We start from the raw sequence: 27,783 nt of genomic DNA, 5'->3' as shown, positions 1-27,783 counted from the left end.
CGCCAGAAAGATGAGCGCTGCATAATTCCAACCAAAATTTCCCTTTTTTTTTTCTTTTTCCTTTTGTTGGTATGATGAAGATGATACGAAGAAAGTTAGGCATCCTTTTAAAGATGGCCTGAGATAGAGGAAACCACACTGCATTGCATGATGGATGGGTACATTGACCCATGACTTTTATTTTACAAAATTTATATTCAATTTTCCACAATTTTCTCAATTTCATTTTCTATCCAAGAAAATATCAGCATCTATTTTCCATGCATTTTTAAACTCAAAATACAAACAAGCGACTATATAGACAACTTAAATTGAGTTTCCTCATTATGATCATATCCTTTGTTTGGCTGACAGTTAAGTTCACAAGGCAAGTTTCACTCAAGACGCACATTCAAATAGTGGACACTCAAAGCGCACACTCGAGAAGCGACATCAAACTTTTTCCTAAATCAAAGAATTGAATATACAAGTTAGTTAAAGTCTAATTATTTTCTTCATATTAAAGTATAGAAATGGAGAAAATAATTGTATGGTGGAGAAGAGTAGTACTGAAAATTGATGCTCAAGAACTCATGCAACGCTTCCAAAGTGAATCAGATTGCCCGAGAAGGATACCTACTTCAAATATGAAGACACTCTGCCTTAATACTACGTTTAGTCGAAGGAAATTACAATTTCATTCCTATATAATTTTGAAGGCAAATAAATTCCTTCGTTTGGTTACATAGAATTGTAATTTCGTTGAATTAAATTTCGCTCATTTTCATGGAATTAAAATCCTAGGCCCCCTTTGTATTTCAATTCCACATATTTTAGGAAGAAAAACAATAACTTTGAAATAAAATTACCCATCTCTTATTTTAACCTAAAATTGATGTTTGACTTCTCTTTTTTTATTATAGTGTGTCTTCTTTTTCTACTCTCAACACAGAACGTCAATCAGTATGCCAACCTCAAATCAAATATGTTTTCTTAAAACTCCCTTATCTATTTTATTGCTTTCGTTATGCAATTCTAATTTAAAGTTTATTTACCGCTTAAACTTATTTTATAAACTTGCATAATAGTTAATGTCATACTTCAATAACAAAATACTGAATTTGGCTCTCCAACCTCCCGTAGGAGCTAGCATTCTAGTCAATTCAACTTGCATGGTTCACACATAGGAATCAAAATCGAAATGGGAATCAAATACTTGCTAATGCTAATGGATTTTGGTGAAAGTATTTTACATGTTTCGTAGTAACTAGGATGAAATTAGAATGATTACTAATATTGATGCTTAGTTATGTATGACACTATAATGAGAATAAAGGTTTTTTTTTAAAGAGAATAAAGGTTTTAAAAATACAAAAAAAAAATAAAAAATCAAAGCAATTGATCCTAATATAATGTCATGCGCAATTGGGTTATTGGTGATTGTATAGAGAGCATCGTCATGCAATGAGATTATGGTGTAGAAAGTTGTGAATTTACCTTGTTGTGTATATGACTTGGATCTTAGTTGTACTATATATGAACTCTTGATCTTGCAAACGCCTATTAATATTTGGCAGTGGTAGTTTTTTTTCCCTACATGTTTCATGTGTTGTGAGATATGTGTTATAGATTAAACTATTGAACAAAATATTAATATTCATTATATTTGTAAAAGGTTCATGAGTAGTACATTTTGTTATAGTTCCATAGCTTGTTTACTTGATAGTAACAACAACGACTCTCCAATAGATATTGTTATAATGATATATATAGTAATAATTAATTTACAAATTTATTTAAAAGTGTTCGTGCATTGATAAAATTCTGAGAATGATATGCAAATTAAAATTATTCAATTGGAACTAGTGTGATGTCAACATTATGCAACATGTTATGATGCCCAACCAATTAAATATGGCTCTTTTATAGACAAGTAGATCCTGATTGATACATGAGAATGTAATGATGGCATTTCCATTATTTTCCATTACTCCGTATAAAATGGTGAAGAAAATACGCTGCATTTATCATTGTTACGTTGTAGGAATTTGGAAATTTTGGTTAGGAAGAGACGGACAAGAATTATTGATAGAAATTAAAGAAGGTTCACCGGATTGACCGTTTCTTTGCTAATGACTTCCAATCATCCATCAATTCCATCTGTATTCTGTACTGTATTAGGAAAGAAAAATCTGGTGAAACCAAAACTAAAGGCATTTTCATTTTCCACAGCTCCATATAAGATGGTGAAGAAAAATGGTACATTTTCTACTAATACAACAAATATAAGTCATTTTAAAAATATTATCATCACACAATTCACAGTTCTGTATCAGATGGTAAAGAAAAATGATATATTTCTACTAATACAACAAACAAAAGCTATTTTCAAGATGTTCTCATCATACACTACATTTGTACTAATTCACAGTTCACTGGAATGACCGTTTCTTTGGTAATGACTAATGAGTAATGACAGCCTCCCATTCATCAATTCCATGTGTCTGAATCACAACACAATTAACGGCATCTCTATGTACTACTGTATTGGGGGAAGAATAATATGGTAAAACCAAAACTAAACACAACCATTAAATAGTAGGTCCAATCAAATCTCAACTAGATTATTTTTACTTCACGAAATATATAAAGATATTAGTACAATATGGAAAAAAAAAAAAAAAAAAAAGCAATGTACTCATACTCATGCATGCATGCTCTGCTTTCTATTCATTCTTTCTTCCTTCATGACCTAATCATTTTTTAAGAGTTTTCTTGAGTTCTCGAGATAGATTCATACTTCAAACATGAAAACACTTTCTATCTTAAGAGCTTTTGTATGTCATAGCTTTTAGATATAAGAATATTATTGTATGTGGATAAAACTCGATTTAATTTGATGTTGGTTAGTTTAACTATCAAGATTAATTGTTGTTTACCATTACACCAAAAGTTAATATGATGACAAGATACTGGCCTTTTTTAAAAGATGAGAATTTGCACACGCCAACCAAGCTGGTTAATTAAGTGTAAATAATTTAATTTGACATTAAACATAATTATTAACATGATAATCATCTTCTTGTCTTTTCCCGCTTTGCTAATCTTCCCCTCTAACGCGGGCCGGGCTATGCTTGAATATTGAAACGATGATTACAACAATGAAATTGACAATAATTACAATGTGAATAATCTCATTCTCTAAATTAAACTACAATAATTAAACTACAATAATAGTTTAGATTTTTTGAATGAAGAGGTTATAAAAGTCTTCGCCCTTTGGGCAGGGACTTCCTCCATGCTGGTCCTCATCTAGATCTCGGACAAACCACCATAAAAGTCTTTGTCCAAATTTTTGGGCACAGACCACCATGATACTTTCCCTCCAAATCTGGACAAAGACTTCCTCCTCTATGGGGTCCTTGTTGACAAAGTAGCCCAAGTTTAGGAGAAAGAAAAAAAGGTTGTAGAATTTAGGCATGAAGAAATTAAAAGGTATGGTAATGAAGAAAAAATAATCTATTGAATTTAGGCATAAAGTTTATAGAGTTTAAATAGAGAGGAAAAAATTAGATAGATTTTTGATGGAGAGAGAAAGCATTCATAGTTGTAGAAAGAAAGTTTAGATATTTGGGGTTGAGGGAATAAGGGATGGATTTCAACTATTTATATTTGAGAAGGGAAAAATCTACAAAAAGTCTTAAAATAAATAAGTCTATAAAAGTTCATAATTTTTTAAAGATCACCTTGACTTTTAAAAACTCTTTAAAAGTCACAATCGAATACCACTCAATTTTTAAAAACTCTTTAAAAGTCCAAATTGAATACCATATGACTTTTAAAGACTCTTAATCAAATATCGCTTTCACTTTTAAAGACTTTCTAAAAGTTTGAATTGAATAATGCTTCTAAACTTTTAAAATACATAAAAACTTTTAATTTTTTTTAAATAAAGATTGAATACACCCCTAAATTCTTCAAGTTTTCTATATGAGTTGGAATGTTGTCAGAAAATTAATTTGAATACCAGGAAATGTCTTCAAGATTGGTTAGCAAGCCAATTTCATATGAAATACTTCCATAGAAGGAATTGTTATAAAGCCACAATATACAAGCTTGGTCCAATTAGAGAAAATATTTGGTGAAATATTACCAGAAAGAAAAATTATTTGATAAATCCAACCCTACTACTACTGGAAGTACGTTACTGAAAGTTTTGTGTAACTTCCACAATCATTATTCACATAATGATTACAATAATTTAAATTTAATATTTAAATTATTGTGTTACTTATCAAGAATTTACGATATCTCATTATCATCAGAAATAATTTTTTTCCCATATCCTTTCGAAAGACTACATGCTTTCCTTCTTACTGGTTCCTTCCAATCGGATCATTCCGAAAGTGTTCCTTTCGGAATGGTTCCTTCCGATCGGATCATTCCAATTTCCGAAAGTGTTCCTTCATACCACATCCGAAAAATTAATTTGACTTTCTAGAAAGTGACCTTTCGGTCTAACTTCTCAGAATTGGAAAAAATATCCAACATATTCGATCTTGATCAATCAAAATATAAAATTTCTACTAAATATAAATAATATTCTCAACTCCACAACATCAAAATATTATTTATGCTTGCGGTAAACATGTCTGAATAAATATATTCAACCATTTACTATATAAATATCTTACAAATGGTACGTGGTATGGACATATCATTGGTCACTTGTATTATCCAGCTTCAAGATCCAATTGACAGAAGCAAATTGTCTAGGTTACAATCTATTGACAGAAAGTAATAATCTTTTTCCCCATAACCATAATAAATCTATTTTAGAAAGAAAGCTCTAAGACATTAACAAACACATTATTCATCATGCTTGGAACATTTGGTATTAGACCAAAATCGTATAACTCAGATTAACATATAACAACACCCATCATATAACAACAATCCAAAATGCTTCTTTAACATCATCCTCTTTCTGAGTCTTTGTCATTTGGAGAGAATCGAGCTGCAAAAGATCGATAGTAAACACACTTCACCAATTATTCGTTCATGCATCTGGACTTGCTTAATTATGCCTTACCAAACAAAAAACGTAACATACATAGTTGTAACAGGCCGGATTACTTACCATTGACATGCAAAGCTATCTAGTTTCTTCTTCTTCTTGTATTTGATTTTCTTCGTTTGACCTTCATTGCTAGTTTGTATGCTTCTTCTTCAACAAACCTTGCAATGAATTCTGGCTTTCCAGTCAGGAGCATGAGACTTCCCATGAATAATCCAAAAGGAATACCACAATTTTACCCCATTGCCACAACTTTTATTGTGCACCCGCTCAAAAAACTCGAATCATCTTCTTTGTAAAAATCCTTTGGTGCAGGAAGTTGTGGTGTCACACCGTCCCCACAACTTTGTGACAAAGGCTTTCCTTTCAAACCATCATTTCCTTGGTATGAATTTGCTTCAAATGTATTGAATTGTAGGCCTTGAGGTATGCATCCCACAAGCTTATTATGTGAGAGATTCAACACTTCCAGAGTTGTAACTCTTGCCAATTGCTCAGGGATAACTCCACCAATTTGATTCAAAGAAAGGTCTAAAGATTCCAACATAGATAAATTTCCAAGAGACATTGGGATGTGTCCAGTGAACTTGTTACTTGATAAATTTAATTCACGTAATGCAAGAAGTTCTCCAATGCTATTTGGAATATGCCCTTCAAATTTATTGCTTGAGAGATCAATGACAATAAACATTTTAAGTACTCTTACAAATTCACGATCTTGCCCCTTTAAACTCACAATCATTGAATCTTCAATGTAAAAGGGAGAGGAAATGTCTACTTCGGTATTTTCAAAACTAAGGTACAATTGTGATTTATCTTCATCAACATTTGTCATGGCTTTAAAATTCTTGAAAAACCATGTGGGTAACTCCCCTGTGAATCCATTATGAGAGAGGTCAAAGACACGAAGTTGAGGAAACAAATGCCCTTTAATTCTCCTATTTCCGATGGATCCATACAGCCGATTAAATCTCAAGTTAAGAACCTTTAGATTTGGAAGAACTCTTAGCCACATTGGAAACGTACCACTCAAATTGTTGTGTCCAAGAACAAGAACTTCTAACCCTTTGCAATTGATTAAAGATCGTGGCACTGCACCCTCTAATTGGTTACCATACAAATTAAGTCTTTTCAAGGGGTTGGAAACTTTAAATTGTGTTGGGATTGGCCCATGAAATTGATTCTGGTGCAAATCTAACACAAACAGATAGTTGCTTACCAAACATTGAGGTAATAGCCCAGTTAACAAATTGTTTGCCAAATCCAAAACTGCGAGAGATCGTAAATTGCAAATGGTTGAAGAGACAAGATTTGATGTTGGATTTCCACTATCAAACATAAGTGTACCATTTGAAATTGTTTGTAGAAAGGCGTAGGACTTCAAGTTGTGTGAGGTTTCCAAATATTATTTGAGGTATTGGACCATAAAAGTTGTTTCTTAGCAAGTCTAGAACACTCAAATGCAATAAGTTTCCTATTTGTGGTGGCAACTTCCCAATGAGATTATTATTGGAAAGCACTAGATCAGAGAGGCTAGTGAGGTTTCCGATTGCTTGTGGTATTGGACCAAAGAAGCTGTTGTTTCGGAAGTCGAGAATAGTCAAACGATGCAAGTTTCCAATTGTTTCGGGTATTAGACCAGAGAGGTTGTTTTTTGACAAGTGCAACTCTTCCAAATCTTGCATATTTCCTATCTGTGGTGGAAGTATTCCAAAAAAATTGTTGGTGGAAAGGGAAAGAATAGTGAGGCTTGTGAGGTTTTCAATCGTATGAGGTATTGGACCATAGAAGTGGTTGTAGGATAAGTCTAATTCATCCAAGTTTTGCAAGTTTCCTATTTGGGGTGGAAGTGTTCCTGACAAATTGTTATCGGAAAGCAAAAGATTTTGGAGGCGGGTAAGGTTTCCAATTGTTTGAGGTATTAGACCATGAAACTTATTTCCGAACAAGAAAAGGTATTCAAGATTTGTGAGCAAACCAATTTCGGATGGAATACTGCCACTGAAAGAATTGTTTTCAAGCCCCAAAAATGTCAGCTCGGTCCAATTTGAGATGAGATGGGGTGAAATATTACCGGAAATAAAATTAGATGATAAGTCCAAATAAGACAATTTGGTCAAAGATGACAGTGACGAAGGAATACTTGTGTGAGCATAAATATAATATGTGCAGTCCAACTATTAGCTTAGGCTTTTAGTTGGGTGGAACACATGCTTCAATTTGGTATCAGAGCCATGCAAAAGATCATGAGTTCGAATCTCCTCAAAAAGAGAAATCCACCGCACACGTTGAGGGGGCGTTTAGCTAGATGGAGCACATGCTTAATTACTTGAATTCAAGAGCTCGTGTGAGCAATATAGGTTTTTAGCTAGATGGAGCACATGCTTAATTACTTGAATTCAAGAGCTCCAACTATTAGGTTTTTAGCTAGATGGAGCACATGCTTAATTACTTGAATTCAAGAGATTGTAGCTAATGTCCAAGACCGGAAGATTTTTGAGTTTGGCTAATGTCCAAGACCGGAAGATTTTTGAGTTTGGCTAATGTCCAAGACCGGAAGATTTTTGAGTTTGGCCTATGTCCAAGACCGGAAGATTTTTGAGTTGGCCTATGGAATATGGGATTTCACCTTGGAATTGATTTCCTGACAATCGAAGATCTTTAAGGTTAGACAGATTGTTAATGTTAGGTGATAAAGGCTCAGAAAATTCATTGAAAGAAAGATGGAGACACTCAAGCTTCTTCAAGTTTGTAAACAATGACTCAGGAATTGATCCATTCAAACAGGTTAGACTCAAATCAAGATAAGTTAGGTTGCGAGAATATAGTATGAAATCAGGGAACGATATCAATGTACCCGAAGCGAAACTGAAATGTCTGAGCATAGGAAAACTCTTAACTTTAGAGGACCAGTGAGAAGCATCTAACAACAGATTATTATGCCCAATGTCTAGGAACCATACCTTTTGAAGGTTTCCAATCTGATGAGGAATAACTCCACTCAGATCGTTGCCATTAAGGTCGAGGTACTCAAGCTCTCTCCTCAAGTTCCCAATCTGGTGAGGAATAACTCCACTAATGAAGTTTACACTAAGGTCGAGGTGCTGAAGCTCCGTCAAATTCCCAATCTGTGGCGGTATCTTTCCATCAAACTCATTGTTGCTCAAGTCCAAGAAGACCAAGTCGGACAAATCAGCGATGGCAGGAGGGATTGATCCATTGAAATAGTTACCAGTGATGTTGAAACGAGTGAGGCTTGGAAAAGAAGTAAAATTGAGGTGGTGAAGAGTACCACAGAGATGAGCATTAGGAAGATTGATCTCAGAAACAATAGCTACACCACCGGCATTGCAGACAATACCCGTCCAATTACACATGTTTCTTAGGTTGGATAGTGACCATGAATCCAGTGGAAAAGAAAACCCTTCAAACACTGACAGGCTGCTCTTCCATTTGAGAAGAGCTTCAGCTTCCGTTGTTGTTGATGCTATCGTCTCCAATGCAAAGAAACAAGGCATCGCCAGAAAGATGAGCGCTGCATAATTCCAACCAAAATTTCCCATTTTTTTTCCTTTTGTTGGTATGATGAAGATGATACCAAGATATCGATAGGCAGCCTTTTAAAGATGCCGGAGATAGATGAAACCACGTACATTGCGTGGTTGATCGGTACATTGATCCATAACTTTTTTACCTATTTTTGCATTTTATTTTAGAAATTTTATATTAATTAATTAGCTTTAATTTATTAGGTAACTACCCTACATGTCCATTTCCTGTCAAAAACTTGCGTGAGGATCACGGATATTTATTAATGAGGCAGGTCGAATCAAGAAGAAATGTAATACTTATACTATACTAGCAGGGTCACACTTGTGTGAGGCCCTTTTTATGGATCCTTATTCACGAGACAAGTCGGGTCAATATGCGAATGCAATACTTATACTTGCAATTGTAATACTATGTCAGAGATAAAATGTTTGTTGTTTATAAGAAAAACCCTAATACTTTTTATGACAAATATAATATTTTTATATTTTGATGTAAAAGTATTACATTTTTTTTTAAATATTAAATTTTTTCATATAAGTAATAAACATCAAAAATGAAACACCATAAAGAGTTCAAGAAAAAGACTCGCATGCATATCGCATGGTGAAGAAAAAACATACAATTTTTCTTGTGTTCAAAGTTTAGGTGTTTAGCTATATAATTATGAAAGGTACATGAGTAAAACACTAAAACGTGTAATGTACAAACTACATGATTAAGACTTTTTAAAATTAATAATCGAATGCTCTAATATGTTTCATACCCCAAAAAAATAAAAAATAAAAAATAAAAAATCCACACTAGGAATGGTACTTAGGTAGGCAAACCAAGTAAGGGATCCATATATCATGAAGCCGTCCAATTTGCATATGTGTAGGGGCGGAGTAGTCGATATACCACACCATAACTGATACTGCAATTATGTTGAACGGATACTGTAGTTGTATTGAACTGATACTGTAATTATATTGTGTTGAAAGGGAGCTGCAGTTGCGCGGAACAAAGACCGTTTCATCCATCTGGAATTGCAGTTGTGTTAAACTGATACTGCAGTTGTGTTGAACGGATATTGCAGTTGTGTTGAACTGATACTGCAGTGTGTTGAACGGATGAAACGACCTCTGTTCCGCACAATTACAGTTCCCTTTCAACACAACTACAGTATCAGTTCAAACAACTGCAGTATCCGTTCAATACAACGGTAGTATCAGCCATAACTATGGTCCACAGTATAATTTGCGGGGCGGAGGTATGTAGGTGGGTAGCTAGGTATGCCTTGGTCATCCGCTCCAAACATTTTATTAAATATTTATGTATATATTATTATATTAGAAATAAAAATTCTATTTTGGTCTTTCATTTAAAAAAAAAATTACTATGTATATATTAAATAAGCCCAAAACATATATGGAAGTCTAAATTCACCTAGGGTCCGATTGAAAATATGAAAAATGATTTCTAAAAATGACTCATTTTCTAAAAAATATTTTTATTTTCTGGTGTTTAATTTGGCTGAAGATCAGAAAACTACGGAGTATTTTTTTGTTTGACTGAAAGTTAAGAAATTATACATATTTTATATTTTGTTCATTTTCCTGAAAAATGAACATATTATTTGTTATAATAATAATTATTATTATTATTATTATATGTGGTAGTTGTGGTGATGGTGGTGTCGGTGGTGGTCATGTGGTAGTGGTTGTGGTTGTGGTGTGGTGGTGGTGGTTGTGGTGGCCAGGGACACAGCCAGAAAACTCGAGTTTGGGGGGCCAATATACTAGAGAAAATTTGCCGTGTTAGTCAACATTATAATTAACCGTACTATACTATTATATATACCATACATTATTGTAATTATTATTGATAATGATTTCTAATTATACTCTGTATAATAAAGTATGAAATACATAATTATATGAGTACGATTGACACGAGTGTCGATCATTACTTTAGATTTTTTCACATACCACAAAATCTTATCTTATAATAATAATAATAACATTTATTTAAATATAAATTGTCAATTTTATCAAATAAAAAGTTTTGTCAATTATTTTGTCACCAATTTTTTCATAATTAATTGATATTTATTTTACTAATTAACAATATTTCAAAATTTGAGAGATAAAACAAAAATCAATATCACGAATTAAACAATCAATATTAATTTTTGACAATTTCAACACTAATTATTTAAACAAGCAAATGTACATCTTCAAGTGTAAATAAATAATTAAAACACACAATAAATCATTAATTAATTAATCAACATAACTAATAAAACTAAAGCATATATCTCAAATTTGGAGATTTTTAAAATAAAATGGATTTGATGTCCTCCATTATTGAAATCTTGATAAAAGAAATAAGATAAAAAGAAAATAATGGTGACTTTAATAGTTTAATTATTTGATTTATTTCTTTCTATCTAAATGAATTTAAACTTTAATATATATATATATATATATATATATATATATATATTTTGAGTTCACTTAATATAAACATAATAGATTGTTTAAAAAAAATTAGAGGGCGGTCAAAAGTGTATTTTATCTCTACTATATCAATATATACCTACATATTTACTAAAATATTCTAAGGTGGGGGTAAGGGTGGGGTGGGGGTTGGAAGGCTAGGGCCCCCTACCCCATAAGGTACCTCCGCCCCTAGTGGTGGCGTTGGTGTTGATTGTAGTGATGGGGGTGGTGATGGTGTTTGTGGTGGTGCTATTGGTGGTGGTGGTAGTAGTGTTGTGGTAGGGGTGGTATTGGTGTTGATGGTAGTGGTGGTGGTGATGGTGGTGATGGTGGCGGTGGTGGTAGTAGTGGTGGTTGTGGTTGTGGTTGTGGTTGTGTCATGGTTTGGTGGTTGTGGTGGTGGTAATAATAATAAAGGGAAACTAACTTTAAAAAGAAGGGAGGGGAGAGTGATGGAAATTGGAAAAACTAATGTTAATATTGGTTCTTTATTTCGTGTTTTTGAGTTTTGTCCTTATTCCTCGATATTGTTATGACTCAATGCTTTGATTACATTAAAAGTGATTTTTTAAAATTTCAAACTCAAGATATGGCACGCCTGATGAGTCGCAACTGGAATGTCAATGATTCGCTCACCGACTTTAGATGTCGTTGATCAAATTAATTAGTACATGTGCGACATGAATATTTCAAAAGGACGAACATATTTAAGTTGTAACTCTTTGTGTAAGGCAGAACCAGAAAGTGAAAATCTATTAGAAGTACACACTCTTAAATTCTTAAATAGTTTGAGATTGTATGATTTTCTTAATCATTCATTGACATTAAAGGTCGGTGCACCTATTATGTTATTGCGAAAGATAGATCATTCTCTTAGTCTTTATAACGGTACGTGACTCATCATCACAAGATTGGCAAATCACATTGTTAAAGCAAGAATAGTTAATGGAACACAATGAAGAACCAAAGTTCTTATTCCTCGAATGTCTCTCACTCTTTCTGATATGAAAGTCAGGGCCGAACACTAACTCATGTTGGGTTATTGCTGAAAAAATTAATTTTTAATCACGGTCAATTGTACGTGACTTTCTCCTAAGTCACACAACCTGAAAGTGTTAATTATTTCTAAGCGAGGATGAACAAGATTGTGTTACCACTACCAATGTTGTCTACAAAGAGATTTTCAATCATGTGTAAATACAATCGGTGATATTATATTTTTTTTCAAGATGAAAAAATTATTATATATCTACACAAAAATATATTTTCCATACATATGAACTAGAATAGCAATTGATTTCTATAACTAAGTTACTAGAGAACGAGCATATTTGCTCAATTTATAAAAATCCTAAACAATAATATATAAGATCTCTAAAGTTTCAGCATGCATGCATACATCTACATATTAGCTATTAATTAAATAATTATTTGGTGAAATTCAAACAAGGATAACATCAGAAAAGATAATCGATCCAAAACATATTTTCAATTACACTATATAATATTTGATGTTATAATTTATATAATTATATATCGATCTAAATATTCTTAATATATTATAACAAATTTATTTTGCGCATCGCACGAGTGGAAATACTAGTTATAATAAATTAAAAAAAGAAAAAAAGAAGGGAGGGAAGCCATGAAGGGCGAAGACCATCGTCATGCGAACAACAAGGAGCTTCAACCAACGTAAATCTCGCTTTAGCTGTTCCTTTCTTCCCTCTCTACTTCTTACATTTTTTCTTTATTTTTACTATTATTATTATTACTCCTTTTGTAATATACATATTTACTGATTTCACCAATTCTGTTTCTGCTTTTTTCTGCTGCAATTGCATATCGCCATTGCCATATCTCTGTATCACCACTCGCATATCTGCCTTCTCCTCCAACGCCAAGTTTCCGCGGTATTAATTATATTGGGTCTCTCTATTTCTTTCTCTGCAAATGTTCGTATGCTTTTGGTCCTTTTCAAGTTAAAATATTGATAATTGAAGCCTGAATTCATGCTTTTTTCCTCCATTGAAAACAAAACGAGGAAATTGGGTTCTGTTTTATGTTGAATTGATGCATAATGTGGCTATTAACGTTGTTCCAGAGTCATGGTTGTGATCAAAATTGTGTCTTTAATAGGTTTTCTTGGGATTTTGTTTAGAATGGGTAGAGAAAGATTGCAATGAGGGCATGGAGGTTGTTTGTATGTTATGATAATTGAGGGAAAGGGAAGTAAGTACATGGAATCCAAGAGGAATTGGTTGCAGAAGCTTCAGCCCCGCGATAATTCAAGAACATCAAATCAGGAGAGTGATTCAATGGGTGGTGGAAATGAAGATTCTAAGCAGTTATCCAATGAAGAAGCCTCCAATGTTACCAAGCAGAAGGTAGCTGCAGCAAAGCAGTACATAGAGAATCATTACAAGGAGAAGATGAGAATTTTGCAGGAGAGAAGGGAGCGGTATGCCTTACACATTGCCTTTTGTTCTTACATTTATCTTGTGTAAACCCCCCTTATGACCCTAACTGGCAAAGGACCAGGAAACCAGCATAGGTTGTCCATAGCTGACCAGCTCAAACCAAGAAGGCCAATAGACTGCTCTTTTTAGGAGTCGAACTTGTAACCTTATGGTTACCAAGTCAATTGTCTGTATAACTTCACTGAGGTTTCCGTTTTCCCCCTACATTTATCTTTCTTCTCAGGGTATGAAAGCAGAAACTGATCCATATGATAAAGCATGTATATATATATATTGCCCTCATCATATGTACTGTTCAATACTTTTGCAATCAATGTCCTTTGCAGTGCTGTGAAATGTATAGTTGTTCCTCATTTCTGTTGTTTGGCATGCAGTCGAAGCTTACTTGAAAAGAAACTTGCCGACGCTGATGTTTCAGAAGAAGATCAAAATAATCTGCTAAAATATTTGGAGAAGAAGGAAACAGAATTTATGAGGTTGAGGAGGCACAAAATGGGAGCTGATGATTTTGAGTTACTAACAATGATTGGAAAGGGTGCATTTGGGGAGGTAATTGTTTTTGTTGCATTTAAGGGGCCCTGGGTAGTTCCCAGTTTGAACTGGGAATCATATGTTAGTGATTGGCTTCTTTGTTGTACAGGTAAGAATTTGTAGGGAAAAGACAACCGGTCATGTGTATGCAATGAAGAAGCTTAAGAAATCAGAAATGCTTCGCAGAGGACAGGTTTGTGATTATCTTCTTCGGGTGGTCTTAATCATGGCTAGCTTTATAACCTTTATTAACTGTGGTTACTAGTCCCTAACTTGTTGATTATATTAGGTTGAACATGTGAAGGCTGAGAGGAATCTGCTAGCAGAGGTGGATAGCAATTGTATTGTCAAACTGTATTGTTCTTTTCAAGATGAAGAGTACCTATACCTCATCATGGAATATCTGCCTGGTGGAGATATGATGACATTGCTGATGAGAAAGGATATTTTAACAGACGATGAGGCGAGATTTTATGTTGCAGAGACTGTTTTGGCTATTGAATCTATCCATAAGCATAACTATATACATAGGTCATCATTTGTTTGTTGCCCGGGTTAATTTGGTAGTGTTTTTGTAATACTCAATTCGTTATACCTTCTCATACTACATCCTATTTTCGACAGAGATATCAAGCCTGATAACCTGCTACTGGATAGATATGGTCATTTAAGACTCTCAGATTTTGGACTATGTAAACCTTTAGACTGCAGTACCCTACAAGAGAAGGACTTCACGGCAGATAATACCGGTGAAGCTTCAAAGTCTGACGATCATGCTCAAGCTCCAAAACGCACTCAGCAAGAGCAACTACAACATTGGCAAAAAAATCGGAGGACACTTGTAAGCCTTTTCTTATAATGCGTTTTTCTTTTTTAAGCAATTTCATTCTTCATATGACCATTGGCCTATTGCAGGCTTATTCCACTGTGGGTACACCAGACTATATCGCGCCAGAGGTTTTGTTGAAGAAAGGCTACGGGATGGAATGTGACTGGTTAGTATGTTGTATGTTAATCAGACCTTGGCTGCATCTTTTTCATATCTTCTTCATCGACTTTTGTAATTATCAGTTCAACCGACGACAACCCTGTTCCATAAGATGTGTTTTGCTTTCCTCATACCTTCTGGAATCATTTGTATCTAAGATATTGGAATGACATGTTTTCTATCTTTCTGCTTGTTCCTCACAAGATCCATTATAACCTAAGGTTGTCCTTGCTTATAGGTGGTCACTTGGTGCTATAATGTATGAAATGCTTGTGGGTTATCCACCTTTTTACTCTGATGATCCCATGTCAACATGTAGGAAGGTAAACTTAATTTGGGTATATAAATGTAGGAACGTTGTCACGTCTCACTCTTTTGTTCTCTGCAATGATTTTGCACTCAAATATGCAGATTGTAAACTGGAGAGCACATCTCAAGTTTCCTGAAGAAGCAAAGTTGTCTCCTGAAGCCAAAGACATTATCAGCAGACTACTTTGTGATGTGACCAAGAGGCTTGGATCAAATGGTGCAACTGAAATAAAGGTGTTTTATGGTGTGTACTATGTTGTCTATATGTGTTCTTGGATCAGTTTCAGTTGTTTAGGCTGTCTGTTTTGCCTCATTATAGGCCCATCCTTGGTTCAATGGAGTTGATTGGGACAGAATATATCATATGGAAGCTGCTTTCATACCTGAAGTCAATGATGAGTTGGACACTCAAAACTTTGAAAAGTTTGAGGAGGTACTGGTTCCCTTTCACCTCTTATTTTTCCTGCTTTCAGAACACATATATCCGGGACAACTCCAGTCAAGTTGGTCAGGTTGTAAACTTGGTAATCACAAGGTTACAAGTTTTACTCTCAACAGAAACAACCTATTGATTTTCTTGGTTTGAGTAAGTCAGCTATGGACAACTTAGACCAGTTTACCTCCTTGTGGTCCTTTGCTAGCTAGGATCATAAGGCTAGTTTACCTCCTTGTGGTCGGGTAACAAGGCTGGTTTACCTCCTTGTGATTGTTTGTCGATTAAGGTCACAAAGCAGTAACCCCAGCCAAGTTGGTTAGGTTGTTGACTCTCAGCGGGAGCGGCCTATTAGTCTTCTTGGTTTGAGCCAATCAGCAATGGACAAACTAGGCTGGTCGGCTAGGATCACAAGGCAGAGTTTACCCAGTGTACACTCGGATAGTGACTACGAGTTTCCTTCGTTACTAAAAAAGGAACACATACATTTGATTAGCCCTTATTGAGAAGGTTTTGACCTTTTGTGTTTCACTGTTTTGCTGGGCTGCAGTCAGAAAGCCACACTCATACTTCATCAAAATCTGGGCAATGGAGAAAGGTACTGTGCCTGCACCCCATTTGGGACTACATTCCTCCCCATAAACTCTCAATTCATCTCATTCTCCTCCTCTCCCTGCAGATGCTATCATCCAAAGATGTCAACTTCGTCGGCTACACCTACAAAAATTTCGAGATTGTGAATGATTACCAAGTCCCTGGCATGGCTGAACTCAAGAAAACTTCCAACAAGCCCAAGAGGCCAACCATCAAGTCACTCTTTGGTATGCATGCAACTCCTGCTCTGATCTTTCATTTTTTTTAGTGACGATGAAAACCTGCAGTCACTACCTGAATATGTACACTGGGTAAATCCCGCCAACTCAAACTAAGAAAGCTAATAAGCCGCTCCCACCAGAAGTTGAACTTGTAACCTTATGATTACCAAGTCAACAGTCAGACCAACTTTGCTGAGGTTGCCGGTTCTTTCATTTCTTCATTTCCCATTTTCCATGTTGTTGTCTAACAGATGGTGAGACAGAAACATCAGACTCTCAGCACTCTGAAGCTAGCTACAAGACTGTGCCGTCTTCTCGAACTGAAGTTTCAGATGACCCATAATTCTCCAATCTGCAGATCTTCCCTGCATCTCTCATGGCTTCTTGGATCATATCATTTTTTTGATTTTTTTTTTTTTTTGGTTATAAAAACGAGTGTATTTTTTTCTTCTTTTGTATAGGACGGTGTTTTTTGTTTATACTTCTGTAAAATATAAATTAATTCATGTAAACCTTTAAGTGTGTTTATAGTACTTCACGATTTTTTACTTAATGTGTTTGAGTATTTTGAGAATGTAGTTTAAATTTTGTTTCGAAATTAATAATTTAGTGAATTTGGGCACGTGGTTTTTAACATATTTTGCATCAAATGATTCAAATCAAAGGAATCATAGGGGGAGGGGTGGCCTGTCACTGACAGAACTGGGCATGCCACAGATTTTTATTTTTATTTAGAAAAAATTCACTCACATGGAAAACGTGTCAAATTGTTTAAGGTTTAGTTGCTAACGTGAAGAAATATGGATGATGGATCAACTGATTAAGAAATCCGTGACATTGGAGATGTCTGCATTTGATGGGCAGAAAATGGATGTATTGTCTAAAGATTGGGTTTGACTCCCAAAATGAGTGACGAAGCGGATAAAACATGATTTTTGTATTAAAATGTTACAAATTTGATTTTCAAGCAGTGGACTTTACTCTCACATTATCAAATTTGCAATTACTTTGCTTTTTTTTTTTTACATCTTGTAATATTCACTTGCTTTCAAAAATGGTCTCACTTTCAATAAATAAATAAATAATATATAGAATTAGGTTCAAATGAAAAAGTCTGTTAACATGTGAACCTGTGTACAATTGTGCCCTTTGATCTTGCACGATCTTGTGGTTTATAATGATTTTGACATTGTATATTTTATAATGATTTTGACATGATAAATATACATCACTGCACCATTGTACAACATTATTACACGACTGCACAACTGCACCGGATACACACCAATACTCAGATCTCGACCGTCCAATCTCACATCTCAACGGTGCATAGGAGTTCACAAATTCACACCCAAACAATAGTTCTCACCTGAATCGGACCCTATATATAATTTAAAAAAAAAAATACAAAAGCTAACATTAGCAATCTTGCTAAACAGTGTGGCATTAAAACAAAGGGAAAAACGAATTTGTTTTTACCTTACCTAAAAGTGGTAAACTTTCAAGGTTGAGGATAACCTTACTAACACTATATCAGTTGATTATTATATAAGTTTTTTTTTTGTATTATATATATATATATATATATATATATATATATATATATATATATATATATATATATAATTGAACAAGTAATATTATTTGTTAAATTATTTCACCAATCTAAATAAACTATCTTAGGAAAAGAAAATACAAATACGATGGTGTTGTTTGAGAATTAGTTGTTAACTATTAATAGTTAGTTAATTTTATTAGTTCATCACTTCATGCGTGGGGTTATGTTGCATAGTTACGCCCTCCAAACCCCCCACTCAATATCACCAATCTAGTTAATTTGAATTGCTTGAGTTGGACTTTAACACGAAAAAAAAGGTGATCTGATCACATAGATAAAGATAAAACATATGATATATAAGGATGCTTATATGTTACATGAGTGAGCATATATGTAGAGTATATAGTGGGCATGGCCAGGTGTGTAAATGTTATATCTGACCAAGTTATTTGTCCCCTCATACCCCTCTCCCCCACCCCCACCCCCAAATGATTGAAGAAGTCATATATTTGTTAAATTATTTCATCAATCTAACTAAGTTTTGACCTTGTCTTAAGAAAAGAAAATACAATGCCCTTGTTTGAGGATTAGTTGTTAATCATTACTAATTGTTAGCTAATTTTATTAGTTCATGGTGCATAGTTAAGCACTTAGGCCCACCAAACTCTCGCTCAATATTGTTGGTTTAATTTGTCTAAGTTGGACCTTAAAACGAGAAAATGTGATTCGACATAAAATGAAGACAAAACTTATAATATATAAGAAGAGCAAATATCATTTTTAGTCCCTCAACTATAATATATGTATCAATTTTGGTCCTTGACTATTAAAATTTTCAAATTAGGTGCATGACTATTCAATTTGTATCACATTTGGTCATTGACTATTAACATTTTCAAATTAGGTGCATGACTATTCATTTTGTATCACAACATTTTCAAATTAGGTGCATGACTATTCATTTTGTATCACATTTGTTTCAAATTAGGTGCATGACTATTCATTTTGTATCACATTTGGTCCTGCCGTTAAATTTTACTATTCATTTTGTATCACATTTGGTCCTGCCGTTAAATTTTTCGGTCAAATTTCCGGCGAAGTCACCGGTGACCGACTAATTTATTTAATTTTTATTTAAAAATTTTTTTTAATACTCCGTAACTTTTAAATAAACAAAAACTTTAAAATAAAAAATAATAATAATAAAATAGAAAACGCTGGTCACCCCCGATGACTTCGCCGGAAATTTAACGGCAGGACCAAATGAGATACAAAATGAATAGTCATGCACCTAATTTGAAAATGGAGTTTTTTCCCAAAATGGTCCCTCGACTATTGCTCATTCTCAATTTTGCATTTCGACTTTCAATTGCACCCAATGTGGTCCCTCGACTTTCAAAAACTCACCCAATTTGGTCCTCCGTTACATATTCCGTCAAATCAGCGTTAAAATGGAGGGTATTTTCGTCCATTTACCTATTGTTAGCCTAATAAACATTGAGAAATAGTTGAGGGACTATTTTGAGAATAGTCAAGGGACCATTTTGGGAAAAACTATTTTATTTATTTCATTTTTGTTTATTTTCATTTTTTAGACTCTATAAAATTAGAATTTCTATACATTTTTTTTCTTACAAATATAAATAGTTAAAATCGTGCAATCCATCATAAAATTTTTTAACTTTTTACAGACTTTTTTCCTCTATCTAAATATACAAACTATTCCTATGCAGATTTACAATAAGTTTCGTAAATTTCATAAATACTCATTTTTTAAGTACCGATTAAAATAATTCTTAGTCACATCTGTAGTACTAAATATATTACTTTGGATTTTTTTTTATAAATAAGATATAATATTATTAAACTCAAATAATTTAAAATAATGTGCTCACAACACAAAAGATTTTATGATTTTTATAAAAATTGACAATTATTAAACATTATTTATAATAATTATTGTGTCCCGTGTAACATACTAAAATTATTAGGTAGGATTTTTATAATTAATGTATAATTTAATTAAATCAAAATTATTAAAAATAATGTGTCCACGTTACAAAATAAATTATACTTGCCTTAATAATTAATAATTAATAAAAAAATAAGAAGAGGAAAACATATAAAAGATGTCATACAATATCTTAAATAATGTAAATTAATATAAAATTTAATAATTATTTCGAAATCAAATACATAAAATATTGCAGGAAACATTGACGAGATTTTACTTTTCGGCTCACCTGAGAAGTTTACTAGAAAAATTTACCTTTCGGTCCAATATTTTCCCTACATTTTACACTCTTTGGGTGTCTACGCTTGAAAAAAATATATTATTTTCAATGGTAAAAGTAATATTTAATGTGATACATAGTGATTGATTGTCTATGAACATAAAAAAAAAAAAGAAGTATATGAGTATTTATGAAATTTACGGAACTTATTGTAAAACTTCATAGGAATAGTTTGTATATTTAGAGGGGAAAAGTCTGTATAGAAAGTCAAAAATTTTGAGGTTGGATTGCGCGATTTTAACTATTTATATTTGTAAGAAAAAAAATGTATAGAAATTCTAATTTTATAGAGTCTAAAAAATGAAAATAAACAAAGATGAAATGAATAAAATAGTTTTTCCCAAAATGGTCCCTTGACTATTCTCAAAATAGTCCCTCAACTATTTCTCAATGTTTATTAGGCTAACAATAGGTAAATGGACGAAAATACCCTCCATTTTAACACTGATTTGACGGAATATGTAACGGAGGACCAAATTGGGTGAGTTTTTGAAAGTCGAGGGACCACATTAGGTGCAATTGAAAGTCGAAATGCAAAATTGAGAATGAGCAATAGTCGATGGACCATTTTGGGAAAAAACTCTTTGAAAATGTTAATAGTCAAGGACCAAAAGTGATACAAATTGAATAGTCATGGACCTAATTTGAAATTTTTAATAGTCAAGGACCAAAAGTGATACAAATTGAATAGTCATGGACCTAATTTGAAATTTTTAATAGTCAAGGACCAAAATTGATACATGTATTATAGTTGAGGGACTAAAAATGATATTTTCTCTATATAAGAATGCATGTTACTCGAGATATGGGCAAAGCACGCAAAGATAGTAGACATGATCATCGTGTCCATAGAGATTATATTTGGTCAAGTTGTCCCCAACAAAATGTATGATATATAAGAATGTATATTACACGAGTATATGGGTAAAGCACGCTATAGAGGTTATACTTGGTCAAGTTGTCCCCCTCCCTCATCCTTATTGCCCCGAGTATTTAATTAACTAATTTCATTACCTATCTGTATAAAATGTTAGCTTGATAAAATTGTTAATATGCTATTAATTTTTAATTGTTTAAATCTCATAAAATGGCATATAATAATATGAGTATGTTATCATATTTGGAATTAACCTATTATTTTACAATTAATAATAACCCTTTGTTATATATATATATATATATATATATATATATATATATATATATATATATATATATATATATATATATAAATTAATTTTTAAACGTTTATTTTGTAAAAATTTATTTGAATAAATAAATTAAATTTTCAAAGCATGAGGGATAAAGTATATATGAATGCCAATGCATGGTTGGAAGAAGATATACCAACCATATCCAACAAGTGAAATACTTATCAAACCAATGACATTAACTATTCCAACTCCCAATTACAACTATATCTTTTTGTCACGAAATAATATAACAAATTTTAAAATTCATTGCATGGCATGGAACTAAATGAAATGAATGGAATAAGTCGTCTTATTCTTGAAAAAATATTTGAGATATTAAAGAATGTTATCCGAGAGAGATCAAGACGGGCAATTGAAAATGAAGATAATATTTAAATTTGAGAAGTTAACTGAGAAAGTTTTTTTTTTTTTTTTTTTTTTTTTTTTTTTTTTTTTTTACGACAAGCAACCTTATATTATACTTGGGGCCGGTTTGGGGGATTGAGAGCTTGCACATAGCACAACTAAAAGGGTATATATGCACATTATGATGACAACTCGTAATCATTATTAAATGATGTGCACTGAATAAACACCATTCATTTGTAATAGCACACACTACAAACTTAAGTAAAAAATCAGACTCAATATTCTGATACAGGATTTATGATCCATCCACTTAATTAAATTATATCTTCTGTGTACTCAAAAAAAATTATATCTTCTGTATTTTCTTCTCCCATTATATCTTTTATCTTGATCCTCTATGTTGTTTGCTAAAGATTTTTATTTTTTTTAATAAATTTTTCCATCGAGGACGTGCAAGCCGGCAGACAAAATGACTAGAAAAGGAGGATTAGCGAACATTAATTAATTAATGAGTATAGTAATCCACAAATCCACAATTAAGTTTAGTACTAATCGAAAAAAAAAAAAAAGTTTTACTATGTCTGATATTTTGAGGGGAGAAAATAGAAAACGACAAAAAGATTTTTTTTTTTTAAACAAAATAGAAAAATAGAAAAATGATTGCCACCTGCTGGCTGGCTGCCTCGTTTCTTCTTCTCTGGCCCTCTCTCCCACCACCACCATCAACACCATTCCCACGTATATTCATTCATTCAGTCAATCATTCTCTCTCATTGTCGCACAAAACCATTTGCTTTTTCTGAAAAACGCTTTTCCCCCCCTTTCTCTCTCCCCAATCTTCGCCCGTTTGTCTCCCCCGGCCCCACGAGCTTATTTTGTTTCTTTTCTTTAATTTTCAGCGTTTACGGATTCATCGCTTTGAGAAACGTAGATGCACACTGTTTTTTATGTTTATTGATACGGGCATTCATCGGTCTGGGCATTGGCTGCTTTTTGTTTGATCAATGAGGATCGTTGGTGCTTGCGGATTAGGGTTCCGTTGAGATTGGATGTGGGTTGTGCTTTTCCAGGGATGTAGAGGGGTGGGGCGATGCAAAAATTTTGTCTTGGTTGGTGGGTTTTTGGGATTTTTTGATTTTGTTTGTATGGTGAAATCGAGGAAGTTGGATCCGTTGAGGTCTTAATTTTGTGTGTGTGTTGTGTGTTTGGATTTGTAACGCTAAATCTGATTGAAAATTTGGGCTTCTGGGCGTCGGATTATTATTGTTCTATAAATTGATCGTTTCGTGGTGGCTGAATCGCCATGGATCATGTTGTCGGCGGCAAATTTAAGCTGGGGAGGAAGATCGGGAGTGGGTCTTTTGGTGAGCTATATTTAGGTATGTCTATCTGTTTAGCATTTTGATTCGATTTGATGTAATTTTATTTCAAAAGATTATGTTTTTCCTTTTTAAAATTTATTCTCACCTTGATTTTTCATTTCCTGTTGCTATTTTGCTGTTAGTTTTTTCTGACTGTTGTAATGATTCCTGTTCTCTATTGTGGTTAACTTACACAGGTTCCAATTTGCAAAGTCGCGAAGAAGTTGCCATCAAATTGGTAATGTTTCTTTCAGTATTTGTCTGATCATTACCCAAATATTGATTACGTATAAATGTATAATCTCTCGTGGTTGCTTATACTGTGTTGTGCAAATGCTGCTAAATTGTTCCTATGTGGTTAAGTTTAAACAATCAAGTGTGATGGCTGAATCTTTTTCGGTCTTGTTTGTAATTCTGTACTAGACACTTATTTCGAAACTTAAGCTAGATGGTAGCGTTTTCCTTTGTTATATAATTTGTCTATCAAAGAGAGTTGTCTAACTAAAGCAGGACAATATCTGATTGCATTTGTCTTGACAAATATTCATCTCTGATTCTTTAAAGAGATGGATGAAATGAGCAGTAATTGATTCATTGCATTGTTTATGGTCTTCAATTGGTACATATTAGGTGTTATATTGTATCTGATGCTGCTTCAGTATATGTGCACTTTTAATTTATTGAAGACAACGATAAAGTTTTATAGATAAATATGGATGCAATAGTAGCATCTATTTAATTTTGTAACCCCTATTCCTTATGCTGTATCTATGTCCTTACATTGTTTTGTATTATTGCTGAAATTACCAGGAGCCAGTCAATACCAGACATCCACAGCTTCACTATGAATCAAAAATTTATACGCTTCTCCAAGGAGGAAGTAAGCTTTTAGTACTCTCCTTTGTTTATCTTCTTTGCGCTATCAAATGTCTGCTGTTCTGCCTTCTTCACTTCTTCGTTTCCTGGCTATGCATGTTATTGTTAAGCTTTTTTTTTTTTTTTTTGGGTTAAGTATTACATACAAGATTGTCTGTTATCTGATCATTTTCATCAAGTAAAGAAAAAATGCTACAGTGATTGAGTCTGTAGATTGAATCACATTCTAGACAACGGGTTGACTCTTTATTTTCCTATTCTTATGAAGCGGGCATTCCCAATCTTAAATGGTTTGGTGTTGAGGGTGAATACAACGTTATGGTCATTGATCTCCTTGGTCCAAGTTTGGAAGATCTCTTCAACTACTGCAATAGGAAGTTCTCTCTAAAAACTGTATTAATGCTTGCAGATCAATTAGTAAGTAGTTATTAGCTAAACACGCGTTATGCATTCTTTTTTGCATGCATAGAAGCTATGTTTCGTCTATTATCCATTTGTGATTATCCTATTAATTCTTTTTTTTTTTCCAGATTAATAGAGTTGAGTACATGCATGCCAGAGGACTTCTACACCGCGATATAAAGCCAGATAATTTCTTGATGGGCCTAAGTCGCAAAGCAAATCAGGTAATTTCTTTGATTTGTTATCTAGTTTGTTTTAAAATGGCTGTTCAACGTCATAAATAATATCTTGGTTAGAAAGAGTGATCACTGGTGGTTAGTAGGAGATAGGAGAGGAAGTGATAGATCAAAACATACTTGGATTGAATAGGCTAAGAAATAATTGGATTTTGACCATTACTATCATATCTGTAATTGTGCAAAAAGAAGGCCCGACTCCAAGTTAATTTTTTTTAAGACAGCATGATCTTAAACTTAATAGAGGCGAAATATTTGTGCAGGTTTATATCATTGACTATGGCCTTGCCAAAAAGTATAGGGATCTTCAGACTCATAAGCATATTCCATACAGGTACTGACACTTTCTGATTTTACTGGTTGGTGAATCGAAATTGCATAATTCTAACCTAATCTAACGCGGCATCCTCTTTGCATTAAATTTGTGTATCACGTGCAAGGGGAGTTTCCGTTGCTCAAAAACAAACAAAAATATGTTATTTTTATAGATCGTTAGTTACTACATTTTGACCTTAATGTCTATGGGGTAAAGAATATTCTCTCAATCCTCCCACCTCTCGTGCAAAGGATGGACAATATGTCATCTTTAAAACCGCTGAATGGTTTATGTTCAACTCCTGTCACAGGGAAAACAAGAATCTGACAGGCACAGCTCGTTATGCTAGTGTCAACACGCACCTTGGTGTTGGTGAGCTTACTACACAATACTTCAGATTTCAACTTATATAGAAGAGATATAATTTGATTCAATTTTAGAATCATTTCTAAAGTTATCAATCACCGTTCTCTATTTGCCGACAGAACAAAGCAGAAGGGATGATTTGGAGTCTCTGGGTTATGTGCTTATGTACTTCCTCAGAGGAAGGTTGTATTTTTTAGGGTTACCTATTTTATATTATTTCTCAAGTGGAGTTGTTCTATTAGGGTTTTGTATTGTTTTAACATAATAAATTCTTTTATGTGCCCTTATCGTGAATTTCTTCTTGCCTCAGCCTTCCATGGCAGGGTCTAAAAGCTGGTACCAAAAAGCAGAAATATGATAGAATCAGTGAAAAGAAAATGCTTACTCCAATAGAGGTACTCATGGCTACCGAATAAAACGAAAATAGAACTACATGCTTTTATGCTAGTTTTGGGGAATTCGGACTTTATCATTTTGCCTCAAAGTGATTGACAATATGATGCTTTAACTTTGGGGGCGAGGGGGGCGGGGTGTGTAACAATTATATTGAATTCATATCAGCATTGTAGACAACTTATACACGATTCTATTCTGGACTACAGGTGCTGTGCAAGTCATATCCGTCAGAGTTCATATCATACTTCCACTATTGTCGATCGTTACGTTTTGAAGATAAACCAGACTATTCTTATCTTAAGCGGCTTTTCAGAGATTTGTTTATTCGTGAAGGTAAATTGAGAAAGTGGATCTTATTGCTTTTGTTCCTGTCCAAAATTTCAAATTTGCATGCGAGTTTATCAATTTTACAGCTATTTTCTCTGCATTTTAACCTTCTTACGGCTGCAGGTTATCAATTTGACTTTGTTTTCGATTGGACAATTTTGAAGAATCCTCAGATTGGTGCCAGTTCTAGAGGGCGAGTATGTGCTTCTAAAACTGTTTTCTTATTGTTGCTTTTTGGAAATTGTTGCTTCATTTTGGTTACGCGATATTTCCTTGTCTCCAGAATCCTAGTGGGAATGCAGGATTAAATGCTGGGCCATCTGCTGAAAGACCAGGAAGAATGTCATGTACTTTTCTTCAAACGAAAGATTTAATGTCGACAATTTATTGGACTATGACATTTATGATATTTGATTATTCGATTATCAGGCACCGTTGAGGCACTTTCGAGGAGGAATGGTCCTGGCCGGCATGGTGAGAACTCGAGACAGAAATCAGAGGACGTACCTTCATCAAAAGATGTGGTAAACTTGATACTCATTTGTTTTTTCTCGGTCTTTTTGGAAGTGATCCTTTTTGCTAAACATAGTAATCGTTTGAGGATCGTGAAATTCTTTGCTAAACATAGTGTACTCTATCAGTAGTGTTCTATTATTTCCACACCTATTTGACCTAAACGTAGGCGTGACTTATCTGCAGCAACCGGATTCTGAAAGGGGTCGGACCTCGAGAAACGCCATCTCTTCAAAAAGAGCTGCGATTTCAAGCAGCAGACCCCACGCTGCTGAAGGAATCGATGGTCGCCCGAGCAGATTAGTGTCAAGCACTGGCCGCTCGTCTACTGCACAAAGACTTCATCCCGGGACTGAAACCAAGCCCCGGTCAGGGGCAACAAAGGGCACCCGCGATGACCCCCTTCGCAGCTTCGAGTTCCTCAATATCCGGAAGTGATGAGACTCGCGAGTTTTAATAAGGAAATTCTGGCAATTCAAGGCAATCTCTGGCCTATTGAACTTCCTGTGTAAATGGAAACCCTATCCTGTGCTGCAACTAAAGCTTATCCCGACTTGTATCAGTGTTCGATTGTTTTTGTTTCTCTAGAGATTATGGCCGCCACGCTGTTAGACTCGTCCAAGAAAGTGATGAGCTTTCATGAGTTTTCATCATATATGTAACACAGGATTTGATAGCTGTAATAAATGTTTATGTATGAAATATGAATATATCACCTTCCAGGCAATGGCTATATTTAACAGGCTATCCAAATAAGCATAGTGTGGAATCACAGTTCTTTGTTTGTTGAAAATATGAAGAGTGTTGTTTTCTTTTCCTTTTTCCATATAACACTCAGTATTTGATCCGGGTTGTGTTAGTAAAGGTTTAACATTATAACACTTACGTTCGTGAAATACATTATACATTGAGAATGTAATGTTATATTGGAA

General features: G+C 33.8%; 4 protein-coding genes across 5 annotated transcripts; 2 read left to right on the top strand and 2 right to left on the bottom strand.

Moving 5' to 3' along the window:
• Window positions 1–5,291: 5,291 nt before the first annotated feature.
• Window positions 5,292–6,395, bottom strand: LOC116004110 (receptor-like protein Cf-9 homolog). The gene has a single exon (XM_031244044.1). The coding sequence runs from the start codon at window positions 6,393–6,395 to the stop codon at window positions 5,292–5,294; it is 1,104 nt and encodes a 367-aa protein (XP_031099904.1).
• A 1,201-nt stretch (window positions 6,396–7,596) lies between these two features.
• Window positions 7,597–8,619, bottom strand: LOC116004109 (leucine-rich repeat receptor-like serine/threonine-protein kinase BAM2). The gene has a single exon (XM_031244043.1). The coding sequence runs from the start codon at window positions 8,617–8,619 to the stop codon at window positions 7,597–7,599; it is 1,023 nt and encodes a 340-aa protein (XP_031099903.1).
• Window positions 8,620–12,929: 4,310 nt separating this feature from the next.
• LOC116004995 (serine/threonine-protein kinase tricorner-like) lies at window positions 12,930–17,014 on the top strand. 2 transcript variants are annotated; one of them, XM_031245207.1, is made up of 13 exons: window positions 12,930–13,001; window positions 13,228–13,549; window positions 13,943–14,117; window positions 14,209–14,292; window positions 14,389–14,630; window positions 14,724–14,940; window positions 15,015–15,094; window positions 15,326–15,410; window positions 15,499–15,630; window positions 15,716–15,829; window positions 16,380–16,427; window positions 16,509–16,650; window positions 16,896–17,014. In XM_031245207.1, exons 2-13 carry the CDS (start codon window positions 13,299–13,301, stop codon window positions 16,985–16,987), a joined length of 1,662 nt encoding a protein of 553 aa, XP_031101067.1. In that variant the 5' UTR covers window positions 12,930–13,001; window positions 13,228–13,298; the 3' UTR covers window positions 16,988–17,014. The 2 variants fall into 2 exon arrangements, with proteins under 2 accessions (XP_031101067.1, XP_031101066.1); XM_031245206.1 differs by having other exon boundaries at window positions 12,968–13,001; window positions 13,250–13,549.
• Window positions 17,015–22,725: 5,711 nt separating this feature from the next.
• On the top strand, window positions 22,726–27,644 carry LOC116004249 (casein kinase 1-like). The gene is made up of 14 exons (XM_031244215.1): window positions 22,726–23,437; window positions 23,617–23,657; window positions 24,230–24,299; window positions 24,564–24,712; window positions 24,826–24,921; window positions 25,197–25,267; window positions 25,560–25,621; window positions 25,735–25,798; window positions 25,926–26,010; window positions 26,218–26,344; window positions 26,462–26,535; window positions 26,622–26,685; window positions 26,768–26,862; window positions 27,038–27,644. Exons 1-14 carry the CDS (start codon window positions 23,362–23,364, stop codon window positions 27,287–27,289), a joined length of 1,326 nt encoding a protein of 441 aa, XP_031100075.1. The 5' UTR covers window positions 22,726–23,361; the 3' UTR covers window positions 27,290–27,644.
• Window positions 27,645–27,783: the final 139 nt, after the last annotated feature.

The sequence above is a fragment of the Ipomoea triloba genome, chromosome 14, assembly GCF_003576645.1.
Source record: "Ipomoea triloba cultivar NCNSP0323 chromosome 14, ASM357664v1".
NCBI classification, from domain to species: domain Eukaryota; kingdom Viridiplantae; phylum Streptophyta; class Magnoliopsida; order Solanales; family Convolvulaceae; genus Ipomoea; species Ipomoea triloba.
The sequence above is the reverse complement of the archived record's forward strand: the minus strand, read 5'-3'. Positions and strand labels throughout refer to the sequence as shown.